General features: G+C 42.7%; 2 protein-coding genes across 2 annotated transcripts in view; one reads left to right on the top strand and one right to left on the bottom strand.

The window, feature by feature from the left end:
- The window catches only part of mboat2b (membrane bound O-acyltransferase domain containing 2b), a 50687-nt gene extending 41659 nt beyond the window's left edge, over positions 1-9028 (bottom strand). The window contains exon 1 of the mRNA XM_042095931.1: positions 8804-9028. Coding sequence (XP_041951865.1) covers positions 8804-8887 — 84 coding nt within the window. The 5' untranslated portion in view covers positions 8888-9028. The remainder of the gene's footprint in view (positions 1-8803) is intronic.
- An 809-nt stretch (positions 9029-9837) lies between these two features.
- Positions 9838-14530, top strand: e2f6 (E2F transcription factor 6). The gene is made up of 8 exons (XM_042095873.1): positions 9838-10280; positions 10557-10687; positions 11038-11084; positions 11596-11803; positions 12512-12667; positions 12908-13022; positions 13473-13635; positions 13766-14530. Exons 1-8 carry the CDS (start codon positions 9966-9968, stop codon positions 13801-13803), a joined length of 1173 nt encoding a protein of 390 aa, XP_041951807.1. The 5' UTR covers positions 9838-9965; the 3' UTR covers positions 13804-14530.
- The last annotated feature ends 1626 nt before the right edge of the window (positions 14531-16156 follow it).

The following is a 16156-nucleotide window of genomic DNA, read 5'->3' as shown; positions in this document are numbered from 1 at the left end:
GCAAGCCTAATTGAGACCTATCCACGCAGACTCCATGCTTTAATTGCGGCCAAAGGAGCAGCTACTAAATGCTGACTTAAAGGGGGTGAATATTTATGCAATCGCTTATTTTGCATTATATAATTTAATTGATGAACATTACTTTGTAGAATGTAATGCTTTCACTTAGACATTAAAGAGGGTTTTTTATACATTATTATTGTTAACAAGGCCAAATTAAATTCAATAAAAGGGGAAATATCACAGGGGGGTGAATACTGTTATAGACACTTTATATGATGAACCTTCTTTACAGCTTGCTAGGAAGAATCCATCAATCATTAAATCAATCAATCAATCCATCATCATTTATCTACTGTTAATGTTTTTCAATGAAAGCAACTGCAGGTCAAGTAAGAGGGCTTCTTTTGTTTTCTGCCTGACCAAGGCAGATGTGAGGTGTGCACATTCATTGATGAAGTAGTTGTCTGCTGAAAGCACTGCTTTCATACGAATGACAAGAAAAGGTACAAAGGCTGAGTATCTTTTTAGGATGCTAATTCGATTCAAATAGTTTGGCGCATCGTTGAGTTTCTGGGTAAATCAATAAAGGATTCTTGGAAGTGTGACACTGTCAATTGATCCAGTACCAGCACAAGGCCTTCAAACAGAAGAGCTCTGCTAGCAGGGTGAGTCTCAGTGAAGCTCTCCAATCTCCCATTAACACTAACAGAAATGTGTCAACAGTGTCTCTCTTTCTTGAGAATTACGAGAAAGCTTCCCAGCCACAGCTGTTGAGTTTAAACAAATACTGTAGCTTGTACCGTTGCTCTTTGATGCCTAACTTCACACCCCAAGTGTTTGTCTACCACTCTGTTTTTTTTTGTGGTACCTTACAGTCAGACAACCAACAGATACCCACCCCAGATGTCTTTTCAACCCCCAAGCCAAGAACTCCAATTTAGGGTTTTTTGGTGTTGCACTGGAACAAATTTGGCGGTGCATGGTTGAGAACATTTGAGAGTCTTACTCAAAGCCAACCTCTCTACCCCGGCAAGTTGAGGAACTAGGAGATCGCCACAAAAGAACAGAGCTCTTCAGACGCAACTTCACTGATCATCTATGCCATTGATCTCAGAGAAAAACACTCTAGGCCCACCACTCATCGGCCCCGGACAAAACATCTGGCAGCATCTGTATGACGTGTGAGCAGACTAAAGGAGTGGCCATCTCCGAGGATGATTAAATCGCTCGCAGACACTAAGTGCTCTCTACCAGCAATACATTACACACTTAATTATTTATCCTGGGAGAGAGAGGGGGCAGAGACTGGGTTGGGCTGGGCTGGGTGTATGCTTGTGTATTAGGCAACGCACAAAGAACAAGCCACTGCGGAAGTGTCCAGAGACTCCGCAGAGGAATAAACCTGATTCTATAGCCATGACTAGACTGTTTCAAATGGGTTATGAAGTTTCAATCTCTGTCTGCAGTCTGATTCTGAATTGGTTATGATGGGATATGATGAATATGAGTGGTTCATTTAGAGTTCATTACCACATGAAAATGTGAATATTTCTCAGTAATCTGATATCTCAGGAGGTTTACAACTATTCCAGCCCTCCAACTTCAGGGCCATGAAATTTAACTGTCACACGGATTCAGAAGTTAAACGCTGCTGATCAGAAGAGATTGAGGGAGAGGTTGTGATCGGAGTTTAGCTTTTCAGCCACAGAGAGAGGCTATCAATCTCATTATCTCGCCACTAAGACCATTGAGCATGATCATAAAACTCTGTGGCTATGATCTCAGTACACTTAATACACGACTGCATTATAACCAGCACGCAGTCCAGTACTGCACATATGATGCTCTGTGTGAAATATGCCAGTTTCATTCTACAAGACTCTTTCCTCATCATCTCTGTTGTCTCTAATTACAATCACGGTAAAACTTCAACAAATAAAACACCAATCAACTAAATGAGGTTTGGCCTGGTTGCACAGGTGGATAGGTGCATTCAATCTTCCTTTTTTCCATTTTAACAACTGACCAATCGATGGGGACCATAAGGCTGCTTTGTGAGGCTAATAAGTGAATTTGTATGGCTGCCACAGGCCTCCAAGGCCTCTATGTAAATGTTTGCCAACGGATCCTGAACTGAGTGCCTCTTAGCTTTCCACAGCAGATGCAAAAGAGAGGAAGACGCACCCTTTTTCTCTATCCCCAGCACTGACCCAGGAGTCGTCTATTTATAGTCTAGGCTGTAATGAAAAATGTACACATTGGTCAATGCCTCTCTTTGGGGTATACTCTCTATATTACAGGGAAAGACAGAAACCCCACAGGGGGCGGTTAAATTAATTTGCATCTTCTCGCAAAAGACTCCGGCCAGCGAAATGCCAGCTGCTCCACATTACTTCAAAACAAAAAGGAATGAAACAGCAAAATGAACTCTCGGAAATGAACTCCGAATAGCCCTCATGGTAATGAAAGCACGCAAGGAAGAAATAACATCAGTAGAAACTACAATTTGAAAGGTTCTCTAAAATCCAGGATTGTTTGGAGCCCAGGACCAAAAATCCAACCTGACACTGTTAAAACTGGCACAATGATTTTCATTTGACCTCTTAAGTATATGTAACCACATGTGCAGCGTATCACTCCTGCCGGCACATATCAGACTTGAGCTTGAGTGGTGATCGCTCTCTGCAGGTCCGCCTGTGGGAGCGATGCCCCGGCTCCTTAAGTGATTGCTCCCACAGTGCTGAGACTGGCAGGGCCCCTCCCCTCCCCCTGAGCTCCCTTCTATTCCAGGAGCACGAGCTGGAGCCATCTGCTTCCAGCATGCCACGGGCAGCACAGCACAGTAGAACCAGCACAGCACAGGAGAACCAGCACAGCACAGCACAGCACAGTACAGCACAGCACAGCACAGGAGAACCAGCACAGCACAGCACAGCACACACAATACAGCACAGCACAGGAGAACCAGCACAGCACAGGAGAACCAGCACAGCACAGGACAACCAGCACAGCACAGGAGAACCAGCACAGCACAGCACAGCACAGCACAGCACAGCACAGGAGAACCAGCACAGCACAGCACAGGATTACCAGCACAGCATAGGAGAACCAGGGCAGCACAGCACAGTAGAACCAGCACAGCACAGCACAGGAGAACCAGCATAGGATAACCAAAACAGCACAGCACCGCACCACACAACACGGTACAGCGCGGTATAGCACAGAACAGAATAGCACGACACGACACAACACGGTACAGCGCGGTATAGCACAGAACAGAATAGCACAACACGGTACAGCACGGTATAGCACAGAACAGAATAGCACAACACGACACAACACGGTACGGCGCGGTATAGCACAACATGGTACGGCGCGGTATAGCACAGAACAGAATAGCACGACACGACACAACACGGTACGGCGCGGTATAGCACAACATGGTACGGCGCGGTATAGCACAGAACAGAATAGCACGACACGACACAACACGGTATAGCACAGAACAGAATAGCACGACACGACACAACACGGTACGGCGCGGTATAGCACAGAACAGTACGGCACAGCATGAAACATTTCTTACTACTTCCCTGCCTCAGAATGGATTTGAAAGGAATTATGGTAATCTATTCTTTAGTTATTATTATAATGATATTAAATATCAAACAATAAAACATTTTATATAATACTACTACTTAATTCCAATTGAGCTACCACAATCCAAAATGATGAGGAATGGGCAGCAACACTGTAGCTGGGTCAAGTGTTGTAACTGGTGGCACACAGTGTTAGTTTCTGTAGTGTGTATAATCAGAATCAGAATCAGCTTTATTGGCCAGGTTTGCGTAAACAAACAAGGAATTTGACTCCAGTTAATCTTTGCTCTCAAAGTACAACACTCACTTAACATATAAGAATAAAGAATAATAATAATAAAAAAAACATTAAAAGAATAAAAAACAGAACAGTAAGGATAGAATGAAGGGCAGTAGAATATGGCTATCAATGAGAAAGGAGAGAATCTCCCAAAATTGGAACTTTGACTGTCAACCCCAGCCTTCAAAGCCACGATCTACCCTCATGACTGAAGTCACTGGGCAATAATGAGCTGCGTGAGCAGACACTTAATGTAGCAATGACACAAACACACGCCCAATGAGCTTGGAACTGATTACAGGCCAGTGTGTGCAGCCACCATAGGAACACATCTGTTACACAGACAGGTCAGGACCTGTGCACCACGCTGACTGCCACATTCACAGGCAAATGAAGATGACAAACACACAGTTCAGGGGTCAACTTAGCCAGCAATGACACACAGGGAATAGAAAGGCAATAGTCAAAGAAAGAATAGTTTATAAAGTAAAGAATAAAAAATAAAACATAAAACATAAAACACACAAGGTGATAGTACATAATAGCATAAAAGGGCAATGGTTTAAATGACTTATGACTTCCACCATCCCTTAGTCTGACAGGCTTGATGGTAATTTGGTCCAAACTCAAAAAGCAAAACTTTGAAAGGATAAATTGTTCATGTAGGAATTCGCATGCTATTCTGACAACGCTTGCTATCTGGTCACCAACAGTACTTCAGCAATCTTACACAGATGGGTAAAAGCCCCGTACAAGTTTCCTCTGGCTCATCTCTGGATGGACTATAGGATAAATTGGATAAATTGTGTCTTCCTCTGAGGGCTAAATGCTACTCATTCTAGAGGGGCAGAGGAGCATCCTTAAATCTCTGCAAGGACTAGAGTCCCACGCCCTTTGCTGGGTTATCAAACAGGAAGTGGTGTAAGTCAGACTGGAGCCAACCTTTTCCCTTTAAACAGATGCCAAGATTTTAATCTGAAGACTTGATGGCAAGGCTACATATCGAAGAGGCACCGCAGAAACACCGCTGGAGTTCAGATCCCGAGCCAGCTGTGTCTGTGTCTATGCTCTCTCCTTTTATGTAGTGCTGTGTCTCCACATTCAAATGTCTATTTGTGTTTTCCAAGCAGCATTATGTGATGTCATTCTTCAAGCCGTCACACACACTCACCACTCACACATAGACAGGAAAACAAACACACAGAAATACTGACCCCCACTTACCCCCGCAAACACACACACACACACACACCACAATCAGACACTATTTTATATTATCCAAAGTGACTTGTGAATGAGGATGAGGATTAACATCCAAGCTACATCACAAAGGAGACCTTAGGTAACAATTAATACTACTACAATAAACACTACAGGACGATGAGAGCTGAAGACACTCAGCATAAGACATACAGAAGCAACACAAAGGCTGATATATGGTTGCTACAGTGGAGACGCTGGCCTCTCTTGACTGGTTCACACAGGAGTGCCGAATTTTCCGTGTCAATACCAAACCACTTCTCAGAGCCAGGGACCCCCTGTCTATGTAATAGAGAAACACTGTTATGGAGCTCCTTATGAAATAGGCTCACACTGGGCAACATTTAGGGATGTAACGATTACCGGTATAATGGTAAACCGCGATAAAAATGTTGACAATAACAATTACCGTTTTCATTTCAAATATCATGATTATCACGGTTGATTACCGCGGTGTGGAAACCGTGTGTTTAATCCTTCCCAGCTTCATCCGAGCCTGCTTTTGACATACAGTAGGCCTGGTACAATGAAACAAAACTGGCACTCTACTCATTCTGTTGTTTAATTGATGGTTTTAACTACGATTCAGATTAGGCTACACCTGATTTTAAAAGGCAGACTGCGTCTTTTTATGTTCGTGTCCACATTAAATCCATTCCACTCACGTCATCAGGAGAATACAGTAGCATAAGTTTTATTTTGAACGCTCACTTTGGTCTCACTCATTGCATCCAAATAACAGAAATAGCAAACTCCAAGTTATGGTAGGGTAAGTTAAGCTATAAGCATATAACCAATTAAACATGAAGAAAAAAGTGTATGGGACACTTTTTGAAACTATTTCAGCTTGTGTAGGCCTATCAGTGTTTTCTGAACATATTGAACACACTTTTAGAAATACCGTGATAATACCGAAAACCGTGATAATTTTGGTCACTATAACCGTGAGGTTAAATTTTCATACCGTTACATCCCTAGCAACAATAAACACTTCATATACATTTTCATTGCGAAATCCACACATGCAGCATCAGTGGTACAAGAGGCAACAGGCTAGACAAAACTTGACTTGATTTGATTTGACAAGACTTGGTTCAGGTATGCTTTAAAAAAAAACTCTATGTCCTACACCAAAATGTCTTGTTTGTCTTTATGTTGACAGATGACAAATGTCACGGCTTCGGTTATGGCTATGATGTTTAGCAGACGCTTTTGTCCACAGCAAAGTTAAAAATGCTGTTCTGTCATTCATTTCAGCATGATAGTTTATTTTTACATTTCTAGTGAGATTGAGTAGTTGGATCGAACCAGTCAGGCCAAATCCATGCTGACCCTAAAACTACAAACAAGGCTGTGGAAAGACACAAAGCTGTGGAAAGACACCTGCCGATGCCAAGATGCTCTACATGGAAAGAAGTTAAAGTCATTCTAAATCACTGTCAAAGGGGCCATCAGAGGATATCTGGTGACCTGAACCAGGCCAAAGCCATTCAGGACACTTTCACTTTCCCCCCTCTCTGTCTCTATCACACACACACACACACACACACACACACACACACACACACAGAAAGGACCTGAAGCTTGGGACCTGTAACTAGAACCCAGTGGCTCTGAGAGAGACAGTAGCCTTCAGCTCAAGCCACAGGCTCCAGTTACAGCTCCACTCATCTGTCGGTTCAGTCTACCTGACTTATTCATCCGGGGCTTCGCTTGCCAGGCCTGGATGAGACACTCGGCAGCGCTGTGGATCAGTTGTAGTCAGTATCGCATGACACTTAATGTGATGTGTGTCATGGGGGAAAGTATATTACAGCGAATGCATATTTTACATGGGAGATTACGATGAAAGCTGAGATGCAGACGGCGTTGAAATCAGGTGTAACACACAATGTTTAGCATAAGCTATGCTATACAAAAAACCTGGTAGTTCTCATGGTGAACATTCACAATAAGACAGGTCAACATCATATCTTGCATAAACAGTAAACACTGAGGCAAACAAACTCTTGGTGCCACTGTAATGTACTTCACATGGACACACCAATGACCAAAAGCAACATAACCATCATCTATTAACTGCACACAGGATGAATGCAATTACAACTGGTAATACGTTTTGCTGATTAATTCTGAACCTGAATTACCACCCCAAGGCCAAGAGGTGCAATCTTGACCAAAACATCTATTCAGCACAGAACAGATCTTCATACGTTACCAACGATGGCATTGCATCCATCAACAGACTCACGCAAGGCTGTTTCACTTAAGACATCTGACAAAGTATAGACTATGGTGGTTTCTGCAGTTATGTGTCTCCACTGATAGTAGTCCCGATTTCCATTTATGACTGGGAGGCAATCAGAAGGAGGTTGATGGGTCTTGCCAGTAATGGGCAGCCTTCCAATTCCTGAGATGGCCTGAGGCGTGACCCTCAACCTAAGGGAGAGCCTCCATCCTCACGTTTGTTCATTATAGCACTTAGAGTCAAGGTTGAATCTCCAAGGTTTTATGCATTAGTGCAAGGAAGACAAAAGAGTGAAAGCTGCTCAAGGACAAGGACAGGTGGTAAAATTGACCATACTCATACAGGCTTCTGTCTCCCTGTCTGATAGCAATGAATGCACCTTACCTACTTTGATGAGGCTTTTTTTTATGAGAATAGGTAAGCTTCTAAGGGGAAAAGCAGCGAATGCTTTCTCTACCCCTCAGACACACTCAAATGCATACACGCCGCCAGCCAATATCGGTACATGAACACAGAAAGGCCAGAATACTTGAGTTGTCCATTTCACCAGAAACATGGAATCACTGCAGGTCTGGCCTTGCAATTGTGTTGCCTTTATTTTTCTAAGCCATGCTGTCGACAGGGGTTCGTTCTGTTTATGTTCCTGCTATTCAGACGCTTTTAGCTACATTGGACGAGATTACATCATGAGGAGTGATCTGCATGCCTGTCGATTGCACAATCGCATAGTGTATTCCGGTTGCGCTCCAGCATCTTACAGTGCAGCCCACTAGCACACACGCCCCGACACAATGGGGATTGAATGATAAAATGTAACTTTGCTTCCATCGAAATAAGAGCAAAAATGGGCAATACGTGGTTATTGCATGTAGCAACCACCTTGTATGAATAAATTGTTGTTTTACCCATTCGACATGGCAATTTTTCGAAGGACAATGAGAAATAGCATTTAAGAAGAAATCATCAAGTGATAGGGCTTGATTAATGCTTTGTTGTAAATTACGATGTTCGTAAAAACAGTGCTATCTTTAGCATGCTTTTCTGAGCGATTCGCCCATATTTGGGCATTCTTTTCACAACGGAGCGCAGCACCACCAAATATATTTTTGCGGCTTGCAGTCGTTTTGCCAGTGATTAAACATGGTGAAAAAGGCAATAGCCTAATCTTAAACAGTGTGCAGTGAGGAATATTGAACAGTGTGCAATGAGGGACAGCACGCGAACGTTACATTTATCCTTTCTTCAAACAGCTGTAGCCTATTGAAAACCCAATTCACCACCATGGACTTGCATTCAATCAGCCTACTGACTGGTAGGCTATGGGTTAACATGATATTGAGCGAATATCCAAAATAGCCTTTCAATTAAAAAAGAAAATAATAAGCCTTTTCGTCCACATTATATTTAGCCTACCTGGTCTAACGGAAGGTCGATAATCTCGCTTATGGGCTGCAGTAGACTTGATCCAGTGCATGCAGATATGGTTTCAGTGGCCATGGTTCTGCCAGTGTCTGGTGGATCCTTGTGCAACCCCCTCTAATGCCTGTCTGTCAGAGCGAAGGAAGGCTTCCACTGCCTTCTCATAGAACGCCCCTCTCACATCCACATCCACCGCCACCGCCGCCGCTGTGTCTGCTTTGGCTCTGTGTTGTTGGGCAACACTAGTGATGCTAGAGCGTCACCGCGCGGCAGCTGAAGCTGCGCCTGTAGCTTCAATCTGAGCATCAGCAGCCCATTTTCCAGTGTGTGCAACTACTGAGACTACTGATAATTTTTGTAACGTTTCTCTCGATGTTGATTTCTTATCAGACTATTATTTTGGTGGAAAACAATTATTGGTTGTTGGTTGTAGGCTTGCGTGCATTAGGTTAGTTAAAAATAAAAATGTAGCCTAACAAATAAGTAGAGAGAGGGAGTTTTCTTCTAATAGTATAGAGCGATTAGTTATCCGTTATTGGTTATAGCTAGTTCAACTATGGGTGTAATTTCATGCCCACTTAAAACCCTGTGAGCTGGTGTTCAGATGTTCAGCAATTTTAAGTAACTAAAAGTCCAGTTTGGGGTTCATGGACATGATGATCACTGTTTTTTTTTCCACTTTTGACAGGCCATCATCTTACCCCATAGCTGATGGTGAAAAGTTATTAAGCGTATACCTGAATATTTAGCCTGATATCATTCTCCTGAAATTTACCTAAACCAGGATAGACAGGGATCTCTCATGTAGAATGAATACTAGGCTAGGCCATTTTTTGTATTATGAAAACTAATAAAATACAAATTAGAAAGAACTAAATAATTGAAGACCGCTAAAAAGACGGAGTTGTTCTGTGACTGTAGCTCCCATCCTACAGGGAGCAGTGCCTAGCATACGCTGTGAGTGCTCCACAAGTATTGAGGACAGAGAGAAACATATCCGCCTTCATTGCGTAATTTCATTGGATGGCCTGTGCCCACATGATCTTATTTTCCTGCGTGTGGTGGCCACCCAGGGTCACGTTGGCTGTATCATGAGTTTGAAGTATTCAAGTATCCCATACGCTTTGAGAAGTTTGTAAACAAATGCGTCGCAAATATGGTAAAATGCGTGGTTCAAGGGTGTCCAAATAGAAAGGACAAAGGGAAAGACACCGGAACAACCAACAAAAGGTTTTTTAGTTTTCCTCAGGATCCAGGTAGAGTGAAAGTGTGGCTTGCTGCGTTGAGAGAAACGGACAGGGACCCATCCGAGTTAAATGAAATTTGTGAAGACCATTTTCTGGCAGACCACATCACGCCACAGGGGATAAGCGAAGATGCTATTCCACTGCCGCCGTACTTAGACGGACCATTGGGGGCCAGCGAGTCTTCCGAGGGCGAACAGGAGGAAGGTGGTTTCTCGCTTGCACCGGTAAAGTTAACGTTGACACTAAGAACCACAAGTTCACGACTCCATAGCTCTCGCAAATAGTCTCTCGCTTACACCCAAAGGTTAACCTCGCAAGAACGAATGTTAAAAGCGAAAATGAGATGTGCTACTAATTTGGTTAGCGTTGGTACCAGGGCGCTCTTTTGGGCACTCTAGGGAGTGCAGGGAGTTTGATGTAGGCTACGCTGATCTGTCTCTGTTACAGTCGATATTATATTGAATATGTCCTCTCCTTTTATGCACTCTTAAATTATCCAGATTGATACGGACGATGATGTCGACGACGACGATGATGAAGAGGTTGAATATGAGGAGGAGGAGGAAGAAGAGGGATTGATTCAGGAGAACGGAGTGGAGGACGTGCAAAAACCCCAGACCTCTCAAGAAAGGTTGGTTGGCCACAATATCTAGAAATCGTCTGGTCACAGTTAACTGTCATTTTCTTTCTTATTTTAAATTTTCCCTAAATGCTCAAATATTGGATGGAAAACCCAGGCGATTACTAGCTGAAAAGGCCTGATTTAGCTAATTAAGAGTCCGAAATTACACTGATTTCAGTCAGGTGTGCTTGCAGCTGGGACAGTAAATGGTACTTGCCAAACTCAGGAACAGTGAGGTTGAGATGGTCAGAGGGTTTGAGGTTCTGTCTCATTTGTAGAGAGGGTGTCTGAGTATTGTTGGAATGTGTTTAAGTGATGTCTTTGATGACTTTTGTCTGTTTTGCATGGCACCACCACAGCAATGTCGAAGTCCCAAAGCCACAGACAGATGCTGATGCCCCAAAAGGTGAGTTAAGAGATCTCTCCACTGCATAGCCTTGCATAGACTGTTATGTCTCATTTCATTTTGATTATGGTTAGAGAACTGCTGAGAATTCAAATATTACTCTTCTATAGGCCTCAAGCATGATGAAATTGCTTAAAGGTTCACTATGGGATTTTTCTAGTTTAAAACATTAAACTACAACTGAATATGAGGAAACAACCGTTTTGATTTAATGTCAACACTCCTATGCTCTATGATTCCCAGATATCTACTCAAGTTGGCATGCGATCCTATTAACACTAACTCTATGGGCTCTGTGCACTAGCTTGCTTGAAGTTGGCAAACCAGTTTCCTGTTCATTGACATCGCTGTCAACAAGCACCTGAAGATGAGTGCTTCATTGTAATACAATGCCAGTCAGTGGAAGAGAGTTTTGGGGCTGCATTCAAGACCGCTCAAATACTGTAGAATGACCTATTAGAATGCTCGCTTTGCTTGATGTTTAAAATGCAAAACTGTGTTTGTTGTTTAGAGAGGGAAATGGGGCGTTGTGATGTGTCGCTAGGGCGACTGACGCACCTTTTCATGCGTCTGCTGAGCGAGGCCCCCGACGGAGTTCTTGACCTCAAGGAGGCTGCACTCAAACTGGGCACTCGCAAACGCAGGGTCTATGACATCACCAACGTGCTCAATGGAATTCGCTTGATCCAGAAGAAGTCCACCAACAAAGTCCAGTGGGTGTAAGTGTCTTCCTTCTTTACATATTCCCTCCAATGTTTGTGTTTTGAGACATCACTTGCAGACTTATGGATGGATGCATGCCAGTAGTTTTGTAGACCTTTGTAAACCTTGGTTGGACAATTGTGTTTCTGAGGGTGGAAATCAATGAGGAACTCACAAATCGTTACTTTGCCCACGATAATGGTAATATCACAATGCAGTGGAGCTGTAATATTCAACACATTGCAAAAGATTAATCTACAGTATGATGCATTGTGATATTTGTATACATGAAACGGTGTACCAAGTGCATAGAATTTTAGGTTGGTGCCTCTTAGAAATAGAAAAATAATTGTATAGTGTTTAGAGGATTACTACCTTCATTATTTTCATTAAGTGCCACCACAACGAGTGCAGTAGTGACTCTAGTAATTCAAATTGGCCGATAAGTTTGTTTAGAGTATGAATTGTAGAATTTTATATACATGTATTTTTTTAAAATATCAGTATTTGGTGATGTATCTATATCTCAAAAATAAGTTGTATGATATATTGCTGTATTGATATGATATTTTGTCCCACCACTAGTTTGTTCTTCTTAATGTTATGTGACTAATCTTGCCCAATGGATTCTTCTTCTCTTTACAGTGGGCTGAATCCCCTTCCTCCCAGCAGTTTTTAAAAAAATAAAAATCTTTTCTGCTGTGTTTGCGTTGTTTGTCCTGCAGGGGGAGCACTCCCATCAGCAGCTTCAGTACTGTGTTCCGGACCAGGCTGAAGGAGGAGGTGCAGAGCCTGAGGACCATGGAGGAGGCGCTGGACAACCTCATCAAAGACTGTGCCAAGCAACTCTTTGCCCTGACCGATGATAAAGAGAACGCACAATATCCTTACAGACCTGTGTGTGAGGGAGGGGGAGAGAAACTGGGAGGGACGGAGAGGGTTTGTTCAGACTTTGAAATAATATGATGTGCATTGTTCAGATTAGTTTGTCAAAACTTTCCTTTAGACAAAAAAAAACATGCAGTGCAGTGGGTGCTTAATCTTAGTGGAAGTGTATGAAACACAATACTTGTTGTTGATGAGCCCACCTCCTGGCTTTCTCCCTTAACTCTTGATGTCACAGTGGCCTATGTGACCCATGAAGACCTATCCCACATCCAGGTCTTCCAGGGGCAGACTCTCATCACCGTCCAAGCTCCAGAGGAGACCAAGCTAGACGTTCCCATGCCCAGAGTGGTGAGCCATACCTGGGCTAACAAGGCTGTAGCGCACAGCTAGCATCTCAGGGTTTAATGTTGGGATTACTGGGTTCTGTAAAGCCTTATGCACTTTTATGCTGCTATTTTCAGCACAACAACTACAAAAACGCAGTCTCTGTGGACAGCCCAGGCTCTAAAAACAACCTGGTCCAACCTGGACCATAAAAACATAACCGCCAACTCTTCCAGCCAATCCTGTCAAGATGCGCGTTTAGGACAGTTTTGATTGCACGGGAGGGAGGGGAAGTGAGTAGCGAGCTAGCTCTCTGTTTTGTTTGAACGTCAACAGAAATGACGTTACCCAACATTGCTTAGAGCGCCTTTCATTTAAATCCAGCTGAGAAATAAGTTTCGTAAAGCCTTTTTTAAGAACCGTTAGTGATGTGGTTTTATCCCCTCCTGTAACCTCTGACCTCTACCTTTGCAGGATGGGATCAACATGCACCTGAAGGGTACCCGCGGCACCATCCACGTGATGACGTGTGAGATGGATTTCCCCGGGATTATGCTGAATAATGCCAACTTGGAGAAGCCAGGCAGATTCCAATCTCTGGAGGAGAGCAGGATACACACAGCGTCACTCAAGACGGGTGAGACACACACACACACACACACACACACACACATTACAATGCAATTCTTTTGAGGTCAAGGAAGTTTCTGAAGGCTGCATATCACTAAATGAACAGTAAGAATTGTACCTTCTCTGTATCTCTCTAGACTCTACTTCTCCCCCAGGTCCAGTCCAGAGTGCCTGAGGACCGCATGTAGGCTGCAGATGCAATGCACTGCGCTAACACACCTTAAAGACTGTAGGACCTCACTCAGACCCCCAGCAGTGAAGTGGGAAAGCGGGGTATATAGGGGTAACCACGCCTACCGACTTTCATGATGCCAGAGAGGAGAGTGAAACACTGAGAGAAGTGCGAAAATGGCTACGTTACAAAACACCAGCGTGAGGCTGGTTCCCAAATACGGGATGGTTTGTTTACAGAAAGTAGTTTCCTAAGTTTTTCTTCCTTTAAATCATAAAAATTATATTAAAACCACTGATGGCATTCACTGGAGATTGTAAAGTGTTGAAACCGAAAGCCACCTTAATATTCTTGGGAGATATCTATTTTCATTGATAGTTAAAATTAGTTTTTTGAGATGTCTGATACATCCACATAAGTGACCACATAAAATAATCTAATTCTGAACAGAATTATGCAGGTATTATTTTGTTTTAAATGACATTGAGCATTAATTATCTTAACAGTTAATGGCTCTTGTATTGATGTACTGTTGCAGATTTGCAGTTTGGCATTTGGATCTTGAAACTGTAATGCATTACTAGTCACCAGTGTTGAATGGTTGTTTGTGTTCTTCTTTGGCACATTCCTTTTCAATGTCTCATATTCTTACTCTTTGTCCTTGTCATGTTTAATCTTTTTTTCTCTTTCTGAATAAACACCAAATAGTACTTGTACTACTTAATATTGATATTTGTGCTCACCGGTCTCTGTCATTTTGTAGTAGGGGTAGGCAGAGTAGGGGTGTAACGGTATGAAAATTTAACCTCACGGTTATAGACCCTTTCAACAATAAAAACAAAAACGTTCTATTTGAGAAATAGAACGTTGAACGTTCTGTTTGGTTCCCAATCTACTTCCTCTACATTAAGATAACATATGGAATGTTAAAAAGGAAGTCTTGTGGGGCCAACTATGATGCTGATAATGGAACTCTCTTGAAAGGGTCCATAGTGACCAAAATTATCACGGTTTTCTGTATCATCGCTGTATTTTTAAAAGTGTGTTCAATAGAAAGCACTGATAGGCTCACACAAGAACTGAACTAGTTTCAAAAAGTGTCCCGCTCACTTTTTTTCTTGATCATGTTTAATTGGCTATGTGCTTATAGCCAAAGTCCTTTTAGGCAAGTCCCTCCACTCGGCGGCCATATGGCAACGCTTTTTGGGCACTCGTCGGGGATCCATCTCGGCAGAAATGCGCGTGCGCAAGGCTTCACGACACCAGTCTTGCAGCGGCGAGATCACAACACATGATTGGGCCAATGTCTTCACAACACACCATATGATTGGCTCAATGTATTCACATGTCGACGTTTTGCTGAGGAAGGGGTGTGATATGTGTAGTAACACCACGTTACAAACTAGCCCCATGCATTTCTATGGAGGGTTTTTTGAGTGCTGTGTCTCCTCATTAGAAAGTTTCTGTTATAGCTTAACTTACCCTACCATTACTTGGAGATGGCTGTTTCTGTTATTTGGATCCAACGAGTGAGACCAAAGTAATTGTTCGAAATAAAACTTTAGGCTACTGTATCCTGATGTGAGTGGAATGGATTTAATGTGGACGCAAACATAAAAAGACGCAGAGTGGCTACATGATACAGTGCACGTTACAGTGTGGTGAAAATGTTCCACCTTTTAAAATCAGGTGTAGCCTAATCCGAATTGCAGTTAAAACCATCAATTAGACGACAGAATCAGTAGGGTACCAGTTTTGTTTTATTGTACCAGGCCTACTTTATGTCCAAAGCAAGCTCGGGTGAAGCTGGGAAGGATTAAACACACGGTTTCCACACCGTGGTAATCAACCGTGATAATTATATTTGAAATGAAAACGGTAATTGTTATCGTCAAAATTTGTATCGCGGTTTACCATTATACCGGTAATCGTTACATCCCTGAGTCAGACAATCTTGTTCAAATCTACAATACCTTTAACTTATTGATTTCGGTAGCTTGTTGTGAACCTCTGCTACAAAGAGTAGGTTTGTGCTCCCCCTCTTAAAGCAGCACTATAGAAGATTTGCTCTCGGTGTCCCCCTATAGTTGAGAAGCGCAATAATAAATTAACTAAATATGCGTCTTTGCAAGAAATTATAAACATAACTCCAATACAATAGAGAGGGAATGTACCGACAGCAGTCTGTCAAAAGAGAGTTCCTCTGAATTCCTGTAAGTAGCAGCTCTTTTCCATTTTGATTTTGGAGGGGAGGGGGGCAGCAGCTTCCTATGGCTGTTTTACAAGCAATAAGACCTGCTAAGAGTGCCGTTTGCCCTAGCAAGAGTATGTGCCATCAAAATAATTTTGGAAATGT

Source organism: Alosa sapidissima, chromosome 6 (assembly GCF_018492685.1).
Source record: "Alosa sapidissima isolate fAloSap1 chromosome 6, fAloSap1.pri, whole genome shotgun sequence".
In the NCBI taxonomy this organism is placed as follows: Eukaryota; Metazoa; Chordata; class Actinopteri; order Clupeiformes; family Clupeidae; genus Alosa; species Alosa sapidissima.
Note: the sequence above shows the minus strand (reverse complement) of the source record. Positions and strands in the feature narration are given on the sequence as shown.

What these genes read in the sequence shown, in the direction of transcription:
- e2f6 (XM_042095873.1), top strand. Translation starts at nt 9,966, where the DNA reads ATGGTAAAATGCGTGGTTCAAGGGTGTCCAAATAGAAAGGACAAAGGG. An exon ending in GTGGTTTCTCGCTTGCACCG is followed by an intron (nt 10,281 to 10,556) that starts GTAAAGTTAACG and finishes TAAATTATCCAG; the next exon opens with ATTGATACGGACGATGATGT. An exon ending in CCCCAGACCTCTCAAGAAAG is followed by an intron (nt 10,688 to 11,037) that starts GTTGGTTGGCCA and finishes GCACCACCACAG; the next exon opens with CAATGTCGAAGTCCCAAAGC.